The 20752-nt window shown below is 39.0% G+C and overlaps 2 protein-coding genes across 5 annotated transcripts; one reads left to right on the forward strand and one right to left on the reverse strand.

Moving 5' to 3' along the window:
• Window positions 1–807: 807 nt before the first annotated feature.
• Window positions 808–7947, reverse strand: LOC143876455 (uncharacterized). The gene is made up of 10 exons (XM_077378152.1): window positions 7531–7947; window positions 7213–7278; window positions 6106–6286; window positions 5787–5983; window positions 5631–5681; window positions 5434–5525; window positions 5211–5275; window positions 3708–3817; window positions 1301–1405; window positions 808–1135 (listed from the first exon to the last, which is right to left on the reverse strand). The coding sequence occupies exons 1-10, from the start codon at window positions 7930–7932 to the stop codon at window positions 998–1000; spliced, it is 1407 nt and encodes a 468-aa protein (XP_077234267.1). The 5' UTR covers window positions 7933–7947; the 3' UTR covers window positions 808–997.
• Window positions 7948–12379: 4432 nt separating this feature from the next.
• LOC143876456 (transcription factor EAT1-like) lies at window positions 12380–15246 on the forward strand. 4 transcript variants are annotated; one of them, XM_077378155.1, is made up of 5 exons: window positions 12380–12859; window positions 13001–13058; window positions 13203–14174; window positions 14380–14799; window positions 14915–15246. In XM_077378155.1, the coding sequence occupies exons 3-5, from the start codon at window positions 13269–13271 to the stop codon at window positions 15008–15010; spliced, it is 1422 nt and encodes a 473-aa protein (XP_077234270.1). In that variant the 5' UTR covers window positions 12380–12859; window positions 13001–13058; window positions 13203–13268; the 3' UTR covers window positions 15011–15246. The 4 variants fall into 4 exon arrangements, with proteins under 4 accessions (XP_077234270.1, XP_077234269.1, XP_077234268.1 ...); XM_077378154.1 differs by having other exon boundaries at window positions 12380–12787; XM_077378153.1 differs by having other exon boundaries at window positions 12380–12693.
• The last annotated feature ends 5506 nt before the right edge of the window (window positions 15247–20752 follow it).

Raw genomic sequence — 20752 nt, forward strand, 5'->3', positions numbered from 1 at the left:
TCCTCACCGAAACCGAAATTTCGGACGAAATCCGACGAAAGACAAGAGTAAGGAGAAACAGTTGAATGAGGTGTCACATGTCAAGAGGTAAAGGAAGGAGGTAATGGACAATACCTATATGATAATTAACTATACAGCTAACTCTATAATATCTTATATAAAATGTGGCCGACAACCATATTAATTATTAGAACCGCAAACCCATTAAAAAAAAGTTCATATTCAATGATAAACAAAAGACATCACTGAATGTAATAAGAGTAAGTCTAGAATGAAGGGAGCCCTTGCAAGACGGAGGTGAAAGGGAGCCCTCATAGGCTGCATCCACCCTTCAGTTTCATGTAATAATAGCACGACCAACATGATTTTCGTATTATGAGGGATCGCCATCTCCGGTCATTGTAGATTGTATGACTAATTCAAAGGACAGCTTAGATATCACTCCACCATGTGTGAGGCACGAGTAATTCTCTTTTAAAAATGTGGAACACCGTAGTTTAAACCATGAAGAGCGTCCATCTGTATTGAGAACCCCCTTGTCTTGAAAGTTGAAATTGGCAGCATACCTTTATTTTAAACTTTTCTTGTAGGTTGTCAAAAGGATAAGTTCCAAATAAAGAAATCCACTGCTACTATCTAAACAAATGGAGGTGGATATCAATTCTCATAGTCATCAGTTCATGATAGAACTTATCCAAAAAAAAAAAAAAAAAAAAACAAGGTGAGGCTGGCGCATTTGTCCGGGTTAACTTCGAATCCGAAATGATTCGAAGTTCCTAACCCTCTGTATCATGGCCTTTCATCCTCTGATGCTGCACTAAATTTCAATAGACCAATTGATGAGCAAATACTAAGATCTGTCCATGAATGAGTTTACATTCGATCCAGTTCTTGTAAGTTTTCTTTGAGGGAAGAATAGCTGATAATGGGAGCTGTAATGTGAGTTCTGTACTGCTTCAGTGTTCACATCTGAATTCACAATGCTTAAACTGACCTTTTAGACTAAACAACCCTTGAAGGCTTTTCTCAAGGTAGCTTCATCTAAGTTTCTTCCTATGAATACAAGTTTGTTTATCCTTTTCTCATCATCCCCCCATGGTTTGGCTGGGCAGCCATCAAGGGTGGAATGTACGCCCTGGAATAACAACAAAAACATGATGAGATTAAACCAACTGTGCATCTGATAAAAACCAACAGTACATCTGATAAAATTTAACTCTGAAGAAAGAATGACAAAAAAGTATACTATGATGCAATTCTAATGCGGGTTCAAGTGAGTGAAGAGGGTTTGGGAGAGCACCTGAAAAACATAACGCTCGCTGTAACCTTCTACGGACAAAACACCCTTCATTCTGTACAGATCATCCCCCTTTTCATCAACCAGCCGGTCCAACCAATCATTAACCTGGAATACAAGCAACAAAGATTCATTAGTTGAGGCACCAGGATGTAGAACTCAAGGAGAACACATGTTGAGACAAGAAAAGGAAATATTTGCCGACTCATCGATAATTCAGAAAGTTAAACTTCATTGGTTTGGTATGTTAAAGAGCAATAGATTCTCTATTGTTGATGGCAGAAGAATTGATGCATGATAAAAGATACTAGTCATTTAGGCCCTGTTTGTTTTGGATTTTGAATCGAATACCGATGGGATAAGACTGGATCCCTAATTTCCATGCCAAAATTCATCTTTAATTCCAGAAAATGTATGGACATTACAAATATACTAAAAACAACAACAGCCTCGATTGCAAGGATCTTTTATGCCAGCTGCTGCCATAATAAATTCTTTCTGACTAATGAATTTAAACTTTAAACTCTCTAAACAGTAACCCTCTAAGACCTTTCATTATTGCTGCAAAAACAAGTTCAGGGATGACATTTAAAAAAAAAAAGTTCAGAGATGAAAATATTAGCGATCAACAATGCTATTGTCAATACCAAAGTCAATCTGACGGTCCCACATTTTTTAAATTGTAAGATTATCTGAGAATGTCATCCTTTAATCATTGCAGTATTAATCTTCAGGAAACCCTCAGAAGAAACAATCTTTGAAAGTGACAAATTCTTAATGAATATTGTAAATTCACAACCAAAACCCTAGTCCAGATTTTGCTAAAAACATAAATTTTTATGGGTATGCTTTCAGAATTTCTGAGTGGGATGTGAACTCAGAAGCATTTATAGCATCTACTAAAGTGACAGTTAAGTCTACGGGAGGAAATTGAGGTGTGGTTGGTGGTCCCCAATCATTGTAACAAAGCAAACTTGTAAGGGGAGCACAATGTATATCGAGTATGCCACCAAGGTTGGCCCCTCCTCTATGGGATCTGTGTGTTTTAGAACCCAATTCCAGGCCCATTATAGTGAAACATGATTCCTTGAATGTCAGTGGATTATAAGGCTAATCTACCTCCATGTCTGCCAATCTACCTAATGATGACATGCACATCAATTGAGAAGATTCCGGAATTGTAAGGATTGCCGGGATCTCCATCCACCATGTTCATTTGAATGCTAATGATTTGGCTGAATTCTCGCTAAAAATGCTTTTTCTCTTCTTGCTTTGGCAATTGCACTGGAGATTCCATAACCTCAGTAGCCATTTGTCCTCTTGTTGTATTGCTTCTCTGATTTATCTGGGTCATTTACTTTTCTGCTTTGTGTGGCTTTTACTTTCTCTCTTAATAATGCTCTGTTACAGGTAAATTGCAGTGGTAATACCCACAAATAGCAGTTTCAGAAGTACCTTCTTTTGGGTATAAGGTGAGAGGCAGACGATATTTCTTACAGCTACTAAAATCGAAATGAAATAGTTCTTATGAGTCAAGTCATGGAAGAGACTTATGAATATGTTCATACAGCGAGCTCACTTAATCAAATCTTTCTTATCATGAGGTCTCCATGAAATAGAAAAAATGTTCACGTGATTTATGATCATCTGAGTGCAAAACTGCAAAAACAGTGGAGAAAAGAGGGACTTGATCAAGGTACAGGAGTGCGAGGAAACACTCACCCGCCAATAAGCTGCAACCTGATTGATGACATTTATTTTTCTAGTATTCACTGGTTGTGCTTTACAAGTTTATTAACTAAACATTAACGGGCTGTTTGGATATGTGGATTTTAGAATCCAGGTTTTAGTTTGAAAGCGGTGTAAAATTCTGGATTTTACAATCCATTATCCTGGATTTTAAGTAAGAAATCCAGGTTTTAGAAATCTCTCCCCCATCCTAAGATTTCTAAAACCTGGAAACACGGGACGATCTCCTACTCTCTCGCTCGACGGAAAGAAGGGTATGAAATCAGAAAACGACGGACGGTCTCCCTCTCTCGTCTCCCATACAGGATTTTGGGGAAATCCAACATTCTAAAATCCGCATATCCAAACGGTCCCTAAGGATTGTGGATTCCTGAATACAAACAAGATCTTTGGACAATACATAACTATTTTAGTAAGACAGAACATCTCCCTGAAATAGTTATGTAGGCAGAAGGTAATTTATGCTGGCACAAAAACAGTGAAAGGCTGGCACAAAAACAGATAGTGAAAGGCTGGCACAAAACAGATAGTGCAGGCTACAAAAGGGAAGTGTGAAATTCCCCAAAATTCCAGAAGACATCAAAGAGAAACACAATTTTCAAGCAATCCATTGCATTCATATAAAGTAGCATTAACTCTAAAGAGTAATGTGCAAGCTTACCTCATCCAGGTCCAGGGTACCCTCAGAGACTATGCTGACACTAGACACAGCAGAATCATGCACATGGTCATGATGATGTCCATGGTCATGATGATGTCCTCCATGGTGCTCTGACAGAATATCCAGCAGAACATAAGAAAATTAGGAGAATCAACTAGGAGGCCTTGAGAACTTGTCAGAAAGGACTACCATTTAAGTCATTTCGGATTGCATAACATTGAGTAAAAATAAATAAACATAAGTAATTAGCCCTCTGATTCCTTTGATCTACCAATTTAACAGACAATAAAAACAAACTAAATAAAGATCATGGTTGATAACTTTAAGAATAAATAAAATATGTAATTAGCTCTCTCGATTTATTAACTGATCAATCAAGATCATGTGACAAGTGCTATAATAGTTCAAGAATGACTAGGAGATTCTAATTCGGTCAACACAATAACAAATCCTTTAACCGTGCAATACTTATATGAGTGAAATGGAAAAAAAACGAAAGGTATAGGGAGTGCCCCCATAATACATGGATAGTGAACTACATATTTAAATAAGCAAATTTAGAAATTGCAGCAACAGCTGAAGAATAACCAAACCTCAAACACCCCTCAAGTTAGTGAGTGCAATTCTACATTCGGAGCTTGTCAACAAGGAAGCATGATCCATCCACCCCTGCAGCCTTTATAGGAAAGCACATAGTCCCTTCCTTTTTTTTTGAATGATACAACCCGATCATCTTTGCAATTGTGTTTTTGTAATGATCTCCTAGGCAATCTAGCTGACAAAATATTTCAGATCTTCTAGTTCGGGCTAAGCGGATCACACTCAATATATCACAATGCACCACCAAAGGACTACCTCGAGAACCCTATCTCATTCAATAACACTGTCTATAACTCATATGCAAAGACAACCATAGCTAGATATTAGTCCTGGACACATCAACCCTGACGCCATGCTACCAACATATCACTTCTTAGTGGAAGTTTTGTTCAATATAGATACATGTCATGACAGAAGTTCCAACAATAGTAGCTTATTAAGCAATGGATAAGTGTCTTGTCACATTTCACATAATCACTGCCATTACATTCCTCATACTTAAAGTGGTAATAAGTAATAATGGAAATTGATATCCGCACAACGATGTTTTGTTAATGGGACAAATCACCTTGTTTACACTGATATCCACACAACCATGTTTTGTAAGAATCTTCTAGGCAGTCCTTGGGAGGCCTGCCTACAATCCACTACTTTGGGGCACGTAACCACTACTATCCAAATGAACATAGATGATTATGGATATTCCAAAGGGATATCCATAATCTGATTGGGCACAAATCTTAGTTAGTCCAAACAGATATCACGATGTGACTCAAGTATGACTCACAAGTCTGCAAACCCTTGGAGGATGCAGACTTCACATATTTCTGCTAAAATGCAATCTCTTAGTACTGCACATAGTTCATGAATACGTAACATTTACAGTAACATATAAAACATTACCACGCCCATCCTTGTCATGATGAGTTGTATCATGGGATACATCCACCCCAACTTCAGCCTCAATTCTGCAAAACCATAGACAATGACAATTACAGTACACATGTAGAAGATCATCATTGCTAAAGACAAGTCTCCGCAACCATTCAAAAAAAAAGGAAAAAAAAGAAGGACAAGTCTCTCCATAATGCAAGATGTCCAGCTACAACAGAAATAATTTGCTTACCTATCAAGATCATATCCGCCCACTCCTAGAACGAAGTCCATATCAACAGCTCCAAATTTAGCGTGTTTAATTTGTGCCATCGAATTTATATGCTGCAATAACAAAGTTATATCAAGAAACAGAAAAGGGGGAGAAGAAGGAACAGTACATTCAACAAAAAACAGGGTGAACCTCCACCAACAAGTAAAAATCCCAACCTTAATTCTCTTAGTCAATGCTTCTAGGTCAGCCTCACTCACCAAATCTATCTGCCAAAACAATTCAAAAAATGGGACAAATGCAGACATATGAGCTCCTCATAGAAAAGAAAGAGAATAGAATGCCATGACACAAAAAGATGTGGTTATGCTCACCTTATTCAATATGATACGGTCTGCATATGCAACTTGTTCTACTGCCTCATTCACCACCCATCTAGGTTTCACTTCATTCAAATGCTGCATAGCATGCTTACAGTCGACCAAAGTAACAACACCATCAAGCTTCACATATCGTGCAACCATATCATCCGTAGAAAATGTTTCAATGACTGGAGATGGCTTTGCAAGACCTAAAAAAGAGGATATGCAAGAATTATCATATCTAATTTCATGCCAAAGCCACAAAACCAAGACATTACTTCTTTATTGGACTTCCAAAGTTTTATTGCCTCTGGTGCACACAAAGCTATACCAGTTGTTTCAATAACTATATGGTCAAACTTGTCCCGCTTTTTCCTAGCCAGCTCCAAAAGCATTTTAACTAGATCCCCTCTCACGGTACAACATAAGCAGCCATTGTTGACCATAACAATGTCCTCAGCTACAGAGGAATGGCTAGCAACCAATGAACCATCTATATCCACCTCCCCAAACTGCAATAACAAATAAATGAATTAATTAACAAAAGATGTGGTTGAAGGAACAAGAATAGCATGTTAATTGAAAACCATCACAAGTTGAGAACAGGGAAAGGATGCCAAGGTTTATGTTTTTTTCCCTTTTTGTTTTACCAATGACAACTATATTAAAAGAAAGATAATTACAAGAGGGAAGAGATTGCCCAATACAAAGACCCTGTTATCAACCCCTTTCACTGGCGATTACCCTGAAGGAATATTTGATTTCATGAAAAATAGTTGATCATGTCTGAAGGAAATGGATAACTTTTAATGCAGGCAGATTCCACAAGAGTCCGTAGAAGATCTGGATCGTGCCATGAAAGAACCAGTCAAGAGGAATCCATGATTTGTGACTGTGATAGTTGATGCAATTGATTGATCGACAGCCAAAACAAGGATCGAATTACCAAACCATCAATCGACAGATTCGGCCATTGATAGATGAGAAGTGCAGAATAGAAGCAGTTTTAGTAATTTATAGGATGTTTTATTTTTAGTTTTTCTTTCATTTCATGGATGTTTCCTTATCGAATTAGAAGTTTAATTGTGCGCAAGTGCTTCTATTAGAAAAGCAAGCACATTCTAGAGTTTTAGGAGATTATGATATATTGTATTTGGATTTTAGGCTATGCCCATGTTGCGTCTTTTTACTCTGTTTTAAATGAATGTTGAGTAGAATTTGTCTTCCCTTCTTGATTTCTCAAGGCTTAAATTTAGCTATGACAAGCAAAAAAGGTATATCTCGAAGTTCAGGAACAACAAAATTAGCATCTTTTATTGACTGGCATGACTCTCAGATACGCAAGTAACGCAAACTAGGCAATATATTATGACATACACAAGAAAAATAATTCGTAGCTGTTGAAAGCAACTGGGTATGAAGATGAAAACTCATGTACCTCATTCTCAATGACAGCGATCCGCTTTCCATGTTGAGAAGTTAAAATATGGTTCAGAAGGGTTGTCTGCCATAGAAAATCCAAAATCAAATGACTTGACAACATGAAAACTATTTTTTAGGAGAAACATGGGTGTAAAGAACAAAAAAAAAAAAACAGAATCATTGTTCGAGTCTAAAGCTTCAAATTTCAACAAAAAAAGAAAAAGAAAAAGGAAAGCAAAATACAAATAGAACCCTGACAATAAGAACATAATGAATATCATAACAACGGAATTTAGGTCATGATTAAGAAATAATAATAATTAAAAAATCCTACCTTTCCGGAACCTAGGAAACCAGTAATCACAGTTGCGGGAACCCGATTATCGATGTCGAGAGCATTTGAAAACGCTTCTACAGCATCAGATTTGGGAATTGAGTGAGTGACCATAGCCCTAGAATTGGAGGGGTGAATTCTGGCATGATTATAGAAATGGAATCGGTCTGAAACAAATGAGTGGAGGTTTCTGAGGCATTGAGAAATTGCAAACGGAGAAGAAGACAAAAGATCGGTTGAAGATGGTTGGAGGAAGTGATTTAGGGTTTTAGGTACAGTTCTTGAAAACAAGAACCTCGCAGCCATGGAGTTTGGTACGGGAAGAGAAGAGACCGACGCGAGTGTCAATAGTAATAGCTTAAACCCTAGAGGCCAATGGCCAGACGGGGGGTTTAAAAGCATGGACAAGACAAGCTCTATTTGTGCGTCCCTTAATTGGTAGTAAAATACGAACATTAACCTTCAGTGACAGTGGGGCTTAGCGGGGAATTTTACATCTCAGCGAGGGGAAAATTTCTAAACTCGGATCGGTTGAGTTCGGGTCGGTTCGGGTTAAATTTTCCCAACCCTGGTTGAATTCAAGTCAGGTTCGGGTTGAGGGCTTGGGAACCTGACCCGAGTGAAACCTGACATTTTTTATGATTGTTTTTAAGCTTGAAAACTCGGGTTGGGTCGGGTTGGGCTGAACTCAAGTCAGGTTCGTGTTGTGAAAAAGAATTCCTCGGGTCAAGTCGGTTTGGCCTCGGCCCGACCTAACCCGGCCCGAGTTGCACCCCTAGACTAGGCTTATCAATTCATGAATAAGCCTTTAGTCCCACATAAGAAAGTAAGAAGAGTGGAGAGGAGTTAAGAAGTATTCCTCACTATTTCCTCTTGCTTTTAAAGCATATGACATTTTGAATTTTCGATAGTTGTGGGTTCATAGGCTTACACGCACACACGGCGGTGATTGTATGACGCTTTTCTGTACACTTTATTTCACACGAACAAGTGAGATACAACCATACAATCGCACCTAGGTGTGTTCCAACAGTCAAGCTCAATTGGTTGCGATACAGACTGTACGTAGGATCATGCAGTAATAGTAGAAAGTTGATCGGGTGTGAACTAGACCACAGGGTGGCAACGAGATGCGTAGCAATGATCGGAACTTGATTCGGTGCGGTCAAGTAGACCACAGGGTGGCGACAAGATGCGTAGTAACGATCGAACTTGATCCGGTGTGATATGGACCACAAGATCAAAACTAGCTGTGTACCAATGATCGAATCCCGATTGGGAGCGATCTGGACTCTATGGATTAGCGATTGGTCTCCATCCAACGGTCAAATGCCCATTACGGTGTGGATTAGAGCTTTACACTAGCTAAATGTCGATCTAGACTGTAGAATCACGATCGAACGTGATCTAATGGTCGGATAAGCAGTCCACATTGAATAACATATTTTTTATTATATAAAATATTTAATATGGATGATGTGAATTCTGTTTTCATCTGGAATTTGTCATAAGAGAAGTTGATGAATTATTTATAGAATGATCCGCATTTATTTAAAAAATTGGGCTTAATTCTAATAATTTGCATTTAATTCAATAATTCAAATTAAAAATATATATATTCAGGATTTTTATAGTTTAAAAAGGAAAAAAAACTTTTCCAAAAAAAAAAAAAAAAAAAAAAAATCATCTATCCAAAAAACATTGTAACTATGGGATATTCCCACTCATGCACCTCAGTTCGACTTTTGTCGCTGCTAAATGTGTTTTGTTTCATCTCATCTCCATCCATTTCCATTCCTTAAGGTTAAATGCCCATGTCTAGAAACGTTACATTCATTTCATAAGGAATATGCTTATGTTTCCTTCCTAAAGTGAACTAAATATTCTTCTGTTTTGTTACACCAAACCCCTACTATACGTACTCTAGAAATATGTAACCCCAGCCCGTACAAACCCTTCTGTACAATTTCAATGTTGCCCCTTCTTATTCCTAAGGCCATGTTTGAATGGCAAGAAAAAAACATTTTCGATGGAAAAAAAATTGGAATTTTTTTATTTCCACAATTCAGAGGGAAATAATGTGATTATGGTTAAGTTAGAGAGATATAATCCTAAATTGAAGGTCGCTCTAAATAAAAATTGAAGAGTCTGTTCATCTTTTTCCTGCATTCCACCAAACAGGGTTGCTTGGTGCGGGCCAGGGGAGGTTTTTAGTTCGTATTTGTGACTGTCGGTTTCTACGTCACACCAAGCCGGATTCTGGAGATCGCCAATGTCTAGCGGGCGGATTGGAAGAGCGTAGGGAAGGAGAAGGGGATATTAAAAACTTTAGATATCCAAAAAAAAATTATTTTTCATTGTAGAGGATGCTACGAAAATGCAAAGAATTTTTATTGGATCCACATCATTTTTGGTATTCTTTTTTAAGAGAGATTTTACATGGTGTAAGTCCTTGTAGTCCCATATTTTTCAAAAAGTACTGTACGGACCACACTATAGGGTGATCCAAACCGTCCATGTAATGGGCCACAATGTAAATAGGTTGCGCCCAAAACCTCGTTTCTATAGGATGATCCCAACCTTCCGATCTATAGAGGAACTGGATATTATGGAAACTCTATAGATTGGAGGGCTAGGATCATCCTATGGAAATGAATTTTTGGGGTCTTCAATCACATAGACGGTTTGGATCATCCTATGATGTGGTCCGTATAGTACTTTTTGAAAAACATGAACTATAAGGGTTTACACCATATAAAAACTCCCTTTTTAAAATCGGTTCAGAAAATGAATCCGGTTGCACTTAATGACGTGGATCCAATCAAGGTCCCTTTTAATGCTCTTTACGGAAGGATGCCGTTGCATCTGTCATTCCTCACAAAAAATATATGTTTTGGCGGACTTAATGAAAATTACCCCCTTAGTCGGACCTGTTTGTCATTTTTTACTACTATCTTTTATACAAAACCTAATTGGCGCCAATTAGAGACACGGACCCATGCACGCAGTGGCAGGGCCAGGATTTATACATAAGGGAGGCAGGCTTATACATAAGGGGAGCAGGCTTCAAATTTTAAAGGGGGCTGGACCCAATTGAGTTGGGCCTATTAAGGAGTTTGGCCCAACTCAACAGGGGCAGCTTATGCTACATGTAGCTCCTCCCCTGCATGCACGTATGCCAAACAGCCGTCCACACATGTTCCTACTACGATTATTAAGTTTGCTTCTAATATAGTAAAATAAAATTGTATCAACCATAAAATATGAAGCTCGATTATTTGTTATATTCTCAAGAATATTATTTATTTTATCCACAAATTATTTTATAAGTCTGCTAGGTTTATCATTTTTAAACCCGTACAGGTGTGGCTCTTTGGCTTAAAGTCTTGGGTATGCTCCCCAGAGACGAGAGTTCGAATCCCCCTAGGCTTACCCGGTGCGCGTGGTTTACGGGTGATTGTGCGCATCCGGAGGGAATTAGTCCGACTCTACAAAGTGGGGTGGGGACACCCTACGTCATAAAAAAAAAAAAAAAAAGGTTTATCATTTTTATTATTGGATTAGAGTAAGCAATGCTGGTAAGAGGCATGGCAAGCATTTCCCAACTTCCCCAAAGGGAGAATTAACAGAAGGGAAAGAGAGTAAAAGAGCATGAGGGTAGTGAGAATCAACGAAGTTGGTGAAAACCTAACAACCATGTGATATTCCCTTATTTTGACCAGGTTTAAACGAGTAAAATAAGAAAAAAAAAGGACCCCCTTCTTAGTCAAAATCAAGCTTAACAGACATTGTAGAAAGCAGCTATTAAATAATAATTTCTGCCTTCTCATCCTCTTTTCGTGAAAGCCCCCAATCAAAACAAACTCCCCTTCTGGTTTGGTTTTTTCACCACCGGAGATTGGTAAGAAAACGTCTTGGTTAGGTTAGTTATGGTTGCAGGTTTGCATGCATGTAGTATTAGCTGGTGGGCCCCACCAATTATCATATTATGTTTCTCTGCGACAAATCAGCCAATGGGAATGCCCTTGACATTGTCTAAATTGACCCTAGATGCCTGTATTTGGTATTATTACTAATTTGCCAGTAGGTTAGTTTTTGAAAAACCCCTCTTCCTCCTCTCTCTCCCCAACACAATTTTTCTTGGGCCCTGTTTGTTTTGAAATTGGAGAATTGATTATTGGACTCCAAATTAAGGCCCTGTTTGGGAGTGCCAATCCGATTATTGGAGTCAGAATTACAGTGATTGAGTCTAGTAATCGGTTTGGGAGTTGGGACTCACAATCAGTTCTCAAAATCCAAAATAAACAGGGCATAAGACCCAATTTGTTTTGGATTTTGAAAACCCACTGTAAGTCCAAATTATTTTGGAAACCCGTTGAAAATTTAATTAAGGGAAATGATACCAGCACAACAATGTTTTGATAATTGCACGGTCTTAGCTTATCCTTTCTTTTTTAAATGGCTTGTAAGAGCTTTTTTGGGAAGTGTAATGACCTTTTGACAGCTCTTTAAACACTAAAAGACAAGATTCCTTAGTGCAAATTAGAAAACATGGTTGTGCTGATATCATTTCACCGTTACTATGAGCACCATGGAACACTTCACAGGCTTTTAAGCCTTATTAATACCCTTGTGCCTTCTCTACAAGTTAACCAATTACGCTCTTAACTTGAATAATTTGAGGGTAATTTGGTCATTGCAGCAAGTCAAGTAGGGTCTCCAGTGTTGAAACGAAGAAGAGGGGCATTATCGTGATTCAAATGAAAGCCCGGGGTGGGTTACAAAGCGTTATCCTTTTAATAATAATGAGAAGAGTAACGAGCAATATATACATCACGCGGAGTATCAGAATACGGAAGATTGTTTGTGGGGAATCTCAGTGAAAAACCTCTTTAAAGGCAAAGGAGATTTGGAGAATTCGGATCTCTTGAGTTTCAGTTCCCCAATCCTCTAACACTTAAAAAAGCAGCATAACTATCTTCCTGAACTGAAGTCCTGGTAATAGAAAGACCAAAAGATTAGACGAAAAAAAAAAAAACACTTTCTCTTCTTCTTTTGCCTCCTTTTTGCCATTTCCATAAAAACCTTTTGGAATTTTCCTCTTGATTAAAAGCACCACCTTGAATGTTGGGCAGTCACCCAATTGAATAATTCGACGACTTGGTTAGCTTGTTCTTCTCTTCTCCCTTAGTTCACTGTTTTTTCTCTCTTTGGTTCATCTTTTTCTATATTTAGCCTCTTGGGGTCGTGAATCTAGGTAAATTCCATCTGGGGTTTTCCTGATTTTTATAATTCATGCTCTGCTTCTCATGATCTCGCTGGCTTTCTGGTATTACTGTGCTTTTTCCTTTGATTTGAACGGTTCAGAACTTTGGTTTTGTGGGTTAATTTCTCTTTGTTTAATTTAAGGTACAACCATTCATTCAAAGAAAACCTATATTTCTCTCTTTTGATTTAACCTCTTTGTCAGGTTGTTTTTTGCATTCACTCATCTGCAGCCCTGTTGAGTTTTGGTGCGCTTTCTACAGGTTAGTAACTGTAAAGCTCGTTTCTTGAGTATTGATATTTATGATTTAGGGTTTTGGATGCTTGTTTTTTATTTAATTTTTCATATGATTGCACCTTATGAGGGAATGATTGATTCACAATGCTTGTGCTGTTAACTGATGTAGACAAAGTCCCATAAATCAAGGGCACATTTCACCATCTAAGAGGGAAACAAAACACAAGCAACAAAAATGTATGGTGATCAGTCTGATTACTTTGATCCCAATCAAATGCATGGAGCAGTTGATGCTCCTCAAACTGCCACAAACTGCCAAGGCTTAGAAGAAAATCTCATTCTTCCAAAATATTCCCTTGATGACCTCTCCAACCACAACCCGTCCGACGAAGCCGCCGCCATGGGAATTGACCTTCAAACTCAACTGGGCTTTGATCTAGAACAAGAATACAGCAGCCATTTAATGCAAGACATGCTCCAAGACTCACACCCGCCCTCGCTCCCACTCGAACATCGCAATTGGGAGAAATCAAGCCTGCAAGAAATGCAAGACATGAACTTAAACTACCATCTCCATGAACAACAACAACATCAAATAGCAATGCAGTCCTTCAATTCTGATTCATATACAAACCCTCCTTATGGCCCGCCAGACCTGCTCAACCTCCTCCACTTGCCAAGATGTTCAGTCCCTTCAATGCTCCCTCATACATCATCCATCTCCTTTAACAGCCCAAGCAGAAACCCCACAAATTACCACACTTCCTTAGACATTTTCGGCGAACTCCCGGTGGGGGCCGACAGCACCTTGGCTTCGACGGTCTTGTATGACCCATCACTTCAATTGAACTTCCATCCTCAGCCTCCTGTTTTCAGGGATCTCTTCAATTCGCTGCCACATAACTATAGCTTGCCTGGCTCAACTGGAGGTTCTTATTTTGGTGGGATAGAAGATAGAGAAACAAATGGAGGTGTTTTCCAAGAGGGGGAGAACTCAGTGTTGGATTTTAGGAGGGAAATGACAGGTTTGGGGAAGGGAGAAATGAAGGGAGCCCACCATTTTGCAACAGAAAGGCAAAGGAGAGAGCAATTTAATGAGAAGTATAAGGCACTTAGGTCATTAGTCCCAAACCCCACAAAGGTATTCACCCCATAAACCTCCTAATCTTCTTTTTCATCTTCATACATGTAAGTGCAATGCTCTCTCTCTCTCTCTCTCTCTCTCTCTCTCTCTCTCTCTCTCTCTCTCTCTCTCTCTCTCTCTCTCTCTCTCATGCACTTTCTTTTTCATATTCCTTCTTTGATTAATTCAAGTCTTTTTTTTTTCGTTTTTCTTCATAATTTAGACTGATAGGGCCTCTATAGTTGGTGATGCAATTGACTACATCAAAGAGCTACTGAGAACAATTGATGAGCTAAAAATACTAGTAGATAAGAAGAAATATGGGAGGGAGAGGTGCAAGAAACTGAAGATGGATGGTGACGCAGTGGCCGACATGGAGAGCTCATCCATGAAACCTGTCATCACTGATAGAGAACAGTCGTTCAACGGATCGTTAAGGAGCTCATGGCTTCTCAGGAAATCCAAAGAGACTAACATCGATGTACGTATAATTGATGACGAAGTGAACATCAAGCTTACACAGCGTAAGAAGATGAATTGCTTGCTTTTGGTAGCGAAAATTCTACATGAACTCCAGCTAGAACTCCTTCATGTTTCCGGTGGAAACATCGGAGATAATTACATCTTCATGTTCAATACCAAGGTAATTAATCGCCAATTTTATAATCAATTTATATCATTCCTCTGATCCTTTTAAGTTGTTCTATTTTAATTAGTTTATGTTTTTAATATGGGTGTTTTTCTATATTTCATTATAGATAGGTGAAGGTTCTTCTGTGTATGCGAGTGCAATTGCCAAGAGGCTGATTGAAGTCCTTGATAGACAACATCCCCAATTTCCTGCTAGTTTTTAGGATTTGAGATGTGAATTTGAAGCAAGGATTTAGTGCCATTAAGAAGAGAGAAAGTTAGTTGGTGGAAAGACATATGGTATAGCATTGTGGCAGGTAATATTTTAGTTCCTCTTTCTAAAGCCTATTCCCACATAATATGAATCCCTATTTTTATGTTTTCTTTTTTTATGTTATTTCAAAAATTCCAACACCAATATTACAGATTAGAATTTTTAATATATTTTTAGTAATAAGAACTTGATTATCATTATCAATTAAAAGTTCATTAACATATTGGGTTGGATACTCATATAATTTGTGGCAACATCAGCATGGTAACTAAAAAGTGTTTAAAATGTCTGGTTATTGCCACCCAGAGTAGCAATGCATGCACATATGGGAGTAATACAAACCAGATATGTGTTGAAGGCTTCTATGTATGGGTTTAAATCCCCACCAAATGTGGTTTTTTACGGCCTTAAGGCAGCTAAGGCTTTCATGTATGAGTCTCAACATCTGCATGTATGTACAGTGAAGTTTGGGATCAAACCGAGCCAACACTATCCTTAGCCCCCACTACTAAGAAGCTAGAGCATCCCTTTATATAATTTGCACCTAAACCTGTATTAGGGTACCTCTTACCCACACCACGGTAGTCCGTTGCACCTCGCGCACATGCAGGTCATGGCTCTTTAGCTAGCTAACCCACCAAGATTTTGGCCAGATCCTTGGGCCTAAGAGGTTGAGGCAATATCCTACGATAGCCAAGAGTACCACCAAAGGTTCTAACTAAAAGCTTCCCACACCCATGCATCTAGCCATCTAGCTCGCATCCATCATATCTCAGAGCCTATTATGGCTCTCCATGGCACCACGACATGCTTGTGCGCCTAGAAAGCTAGTTAGTCTCCCATGACATAACATGGCAAAACCCAAATGATCAGCACCCATACGGGGTCAGGGCCCACATATATATACAACCATCATGCGGCAGCCAAAGTTTAGTAGCGTTTTGGGGCCTTGTGATGCAGTTCGCTATTCTTGTGTCAATTAGCTATAACAATGGATTTCCACCACAAGTCCTTTTCCCCATCAATTTTCTAGCTATATAAACAGCCTCCGACTTGTATATGGCTTACCATGGAAAATCACTCATTTTTCACATTTTACAATCCTACGTAATATAGACCATTGCTCAATTTTTGGTGGAAAATTATTTGAGGATGCCATGGGAGGATGCACAACATTCCGGCCATTGCATCCTACGATGTCATGCTAGCACTTTTTCTTTACTAATTTTCAATTATAATTGAGGGGAGCATATAATAAGGCCCTATTTGGATTGCAAGAAAATTAGTTGGACGGAAATGTTTTTCTAGGGAAAATTTTTCTTTCTATGATTCAGAGGGAAATGATAAACAACTCAACTCAACTCAACTAAGCCTTTGTTCCAAACTAGTTAGGGTCGGCTAATGAATCGTTTAGAAAATTTTCATGGAGAAGGTGAAAATTTTCTTTCTACGATTTAGAGGGAAATAATGTATGTATGGTTAATTTAGAGGGATATTATTATAAATTGAAGGTCTCACTGTGTAAAAAAACAAATAAGGTTGGTTCAGGCTATCATTTTTCTTGTACAAAAAAAAGTAGGAACTTTTACAAATATTTTTCCTTTCCAAACTTTTCCAGAAAATTCTTGCAGTCCAAATAGGGCCTAAGTACAATATTCGAATAATAAATCAAACCAAGCCGCTCTTAGTATCATTTTCCCTTCAATTATAGATGGGTGCGGGTGTATCTATCAAACCAATATATATATATATATATATATGTGTGTGTGTGTGTGTGTGTGTGTGTGTGTGTGTGTGTGTGTATGTGTGTGTGTGTGTGTGTGTGAGAGAGAGAGAGAGAGAGAGAGAGAGAGAGAGAGAGAGAGAGAGAGAGAGAGAGAGAAGTGTAGCTAGACATACATGTAGCTAACTTAGCTACACCGACCCCTTAAAATACAGTGGGCCCCACATTGTTTCGGTGATGCAAACCATTCATTTGATGGGCCTCACATAGATAGGGTGTGCCCAAAAATCAACTCCATAGGATCATCCCAACCCTACGATTTGTGGAGGCAAAAATGGACGTGTAAAAGCCTTCATTGAGAGAGAGAGTGTGTAGATAAGTTATCTACACACCAGCTTAAAATACAGTGGGGGCCCACATTGTTTGGGTGATCCAAAGCATTCATTTGATGGGCTCTCACATAGATAGGGTGTGCCCAAAAAATCAGCTTCATAGGATCATCCTAACCCTTCGAACCGTGGAGGCAAAAAATGGACAGATTTGTGAAGGCTTATACACGTCCATTTTACCTCCACAAATCGTAGGGTTGGGATGGTCCTATGGAGCTGTAGATAGGGGTGCAACTCGGGTCGGGTTGAGGCCAACCCAACCCAACCCGAAAACTTCAACCCCCAACCCAACCCGAGTTTCAACCCTGCTTGGCTAACCCAACCCAACCCAAATTGATTTTTCCCTAACTCGAACCCAGCCCGACCCGACCCGATTTCCCAAGTTGGGTCGGGTTGACCATGACAATCACCTGTTTACTTTTTCTTTAGTTTGTTGTTTGCCTTTACTTTTTGGATATAAGTTAATAGGAAATATTAAATAAGTATTATAATTGTAAGGATGGAAAGAAAAAACAAAAAAGTCAACAAAAGGTCAAAAACTACAAAAAAAAACATGTATACTGCCAAACTGTGTTTATCTTTGGCGGGTTCATGGGTCGAGTCGGGTTGCCTGGTCCTCAACCCAACCCAACCCGAATTTAAGTCGGGTTGCCAAATCCCAACCCGGACCCGAACCCAAAATTGGTCAACCCAACCCGCCCAAAAATCGGGTTCAACCCGTCGGGTTCGGGTTCAACCCAACCGAAGTTGCACCCCTAGCTGTAGACACCCTATCTATGTAAGGGCCAATCAAATGAATGGTTTAGATCACCCAAACAATATGCCCTCCACTGTATTTTAAGCTAGTGTGTAGATAACTTATCTACACTTGTGTGTAGCGTTCTCTCTCTACACTTGTGTGTAGAAACCGTTCTCTCTCTCTATATATATATATATCATATCCCCATCTAACTTCTACAAGCTAGTAAGACAAGTCAGTGTTACGTGAATTAATGAAATTAGCCACCATCATTAAGTGTAACTGTTTAAGCTGAAGCATAATCAACAGAAAAAACGACAGAGTCCTAAACAAAAACTTCGCCTAACGATAACTTTTCGTAGCAGTGTTAAACTATGAAGAGACTCGAGAATACAGAACTCCCAACCATCTTTCCGTTTCTCTCATGACCTTCCAACAAGTAGTTAAATCCTTTCAAGTCATCAACAGCGCAAGTTAACTGAGGGGTGTATATGGATTTCTGGAATCAAATTAGAATTGGCATCTTATTCTGATTCCACCTCAATCAGAATAAAATTAGAATTGGCATCTTATTCTTATTTTGATCACACCATAATTTGCGGGCACGGGTCTGAGTTTTAGTGACCCGTCTACAGTGATTTTATATTATGTCTGTGCTTACTTGCACATATTTTCCAAAATTATACTAGGCCTGCCTTGTTCAATGTTGGATTGTGTGGCCATAAACCATCGATCAGATACGTGATGAGTTGATTGTGTCCATTGGTGAAGATCATCCTGTGTGAATCCCCATACACATATTGTAGGCACCCGCTTTGCATTATTTTCTAAATCATATTTATACGTATTATCATTTTGTATAAATAAATTGATTTCCAAATGGGTGTCATTATCAGTTCGAAGATCCAAACCATTCATTGGGATCACCACATAATAAATAGGGTGACCGCAAAAATCAAATCCAAAGGATGACCCTTTGGATCACCCCATAATAAATAGGGTGACCGCAAAAATCAAATCCAAAGGATGACCCTAACCCTAACCCTATGAATTCAGATCATCCTTTAGGCCACGTTTGGATACCCGCAATATTTGGATTTGGATTTCTCACATTTGCAGTTGAGATTTGGAACTGGATCAGATTCTCTGATTTCCAAATCAGCTACACGTGAAAAAAAAAAATCCGATTTTCAAATCAGTTTTGCAAGACATGCATTATTTGGAAATCAATATTTGTGGCAATTGCCTTCACCCTCGCGGCTCCTCGACCTTAATGCAGCAGGAGCGAGACGTCCCTCCCTCTCTCTCTCACTCTCTTTCTCGTACAGCATGAGCAAGAGGATGATTGTTGTATTTTGTATCCAAAACTCAAATCCAAATACAAAAGCATGAGGTATCCAAAGGTGGCCTTAGAGATTATTTTTGGGGCTAATCAATTTATGTTTGTGAGATCCAATTGAATGGTTTGGATCTTCGAACAAGGTGGGCCCAGCCGTACTTCTTTAAAAAAATAGGCACAAGTACGCATGGTACACATGGACATCACATAAAAACGCCACAATGCATTTTTCTCTTGTAATTTACCACAGATGTATAGAAATGCACAAGAGAATATATGCTCGCGGAACACTTTCTTTCCTTCTCTAAATCATCATGCATTTGGCTGCTTCACCTGGGTGAAAAGGAACGTGTAAAAGATGGCAGAATTGTCCAGATTTTCTCGAATTAACAAGAGTGTTGTTTCAAGGAGCAATTGAGAAGATGGACAATTAGTTTAGATTATGATTATCTCTCCTAATTTTATCCTTATCCCAATCCAACAGAGAGATCTTACATATTCGGTGTTATTAGGAGCTAAATTTGGGCTCACCTACTTGACTTTTTTGTCATTTTGTGGGCCCCATTATACATATATCATGGCTTGAAAATCTTACTTGAAAGACCAACTAAACCCGCAGTAAAAATCCAAATCAATGCTAACGATCAATTTTGAGAAAATGGTAAAAATCAGGATCAATGCTAACTATCAATTTTCAGCCCATAGGCATATGCATATTTAATCGAGACCCTTGATCTTGTAGAACATCATGAGGCAACCTACATGCTTGTTAAGAATTAACAACGCAGCAAAATAACGATGCAAAGATAAAACGAAAGATCACACACAGAACACACTGATTTACGTGGTTCACCCAACCAGTTTGGTATGGACTACATCCACGGCAGAGCGACAAGCCAACGATTCCACTATTCTAAAGAAAAGATTACAAAAAACCCTCACACCTCTCTAGGGCGTCTCCTGATAACACATCCCTTTTATATGGCGGGACTGCCGCAGTCGATGTAGAGTGTACAGTACTTTCCAGATTAGACTGAGATCAGGCTTCACCAATAACAATGCTCTTGTTCCCCTGCTTAACGAACATCCCACGACTAAACTGCATGCATTTAGCTGGAATTGTGATCTCCAGTTGGACCAATGGATCTGATCATGTCATGTGATGCACGTGCGCCCAAAAGTTGACTATCAGGAGCTTGATAGTGATTGTAATCTTAGAATTTTTCCTTGTTTAATGGCCCAATTTTCCAATTTATGGCTTACATCTAGGGGTGCAACTCGTGCAACTCGGGTCAGGTTGAGGCCAACCCTATCCCAACTTGAGATAGCATTCCCTCAACCCTAACCCGACCCAACCCGCGCCTCCGGTTGAGGATGGTCAACCCTAACCCAACCTGCCTCCAAATCGGGCTCATCTACGGTCAAACAGAAAAATACAGAAAAACATAATCCTAAAAGAATCATGATAAAATTAGAAGACGGAGGTCGGATTCGGGTCGGGT

The sequence above is a fragment of the Tasmannia lanceolata genome, unplaced genomic scaffold (assembly GCF_043159265.1).
Source record: "Tasmannia lanceolata isolate RefF3 unplaced genomic scaffold, GAP_Taslan_0.1 ptg000005l, whole genome shotgun sequence".
In the NCBI taxonomy this organism is placed as follows: domain Eukaryota; kingdom Viridiplantae; phylum Streptophyta; class Magnoliopsida; order Canellales; family Winteraceae; genus Tasmannia; species Tasmannia lanceolata.

Coding starts and splice junctions, on each gene's coding strand:
- LOC143876455 (XM_077378152.1), bottom strand. CDS start 7,932: ATGCTTTTAAACCCCCCGTCTGGCCATTGGCCTCTAGGGTTTAAGCTA. Junction 6,287..7,212: donor TCGCTGTCATTGAGAATGAG/GTACATGAGTTT, acceptor TTGTTATTGCAG/TTTGGGGAGGTGGATATAGA. Junction 5,526..5,630: donor CATTGACTAAGAGAATTAAG/GTTGGGATTTTT, acceptor TTGTTATTGCAG/CATATAAATTCGATGGCACA.
- LOC143876456 (XM_077378155.1), top strand. CDS start 13,269: ATGTATGGTGATCAGTCTGATTACTTTGATCCCAATCAAATGCATGGA. Junction 14,175..14,379: donor TAGTCCCAAACCCCACAAAG/GTATTCACCCCA, acceptor TTCATAATTTAG/ACTGATAGGGCCTCTATAGT. Junction 14,800..14,914: donor TCTTCATGTTCAATACCAAG/GTAATTAATCGC, acceptor ATTTCATTATAG/ATAGGTGAAGGTTCTTCTGT.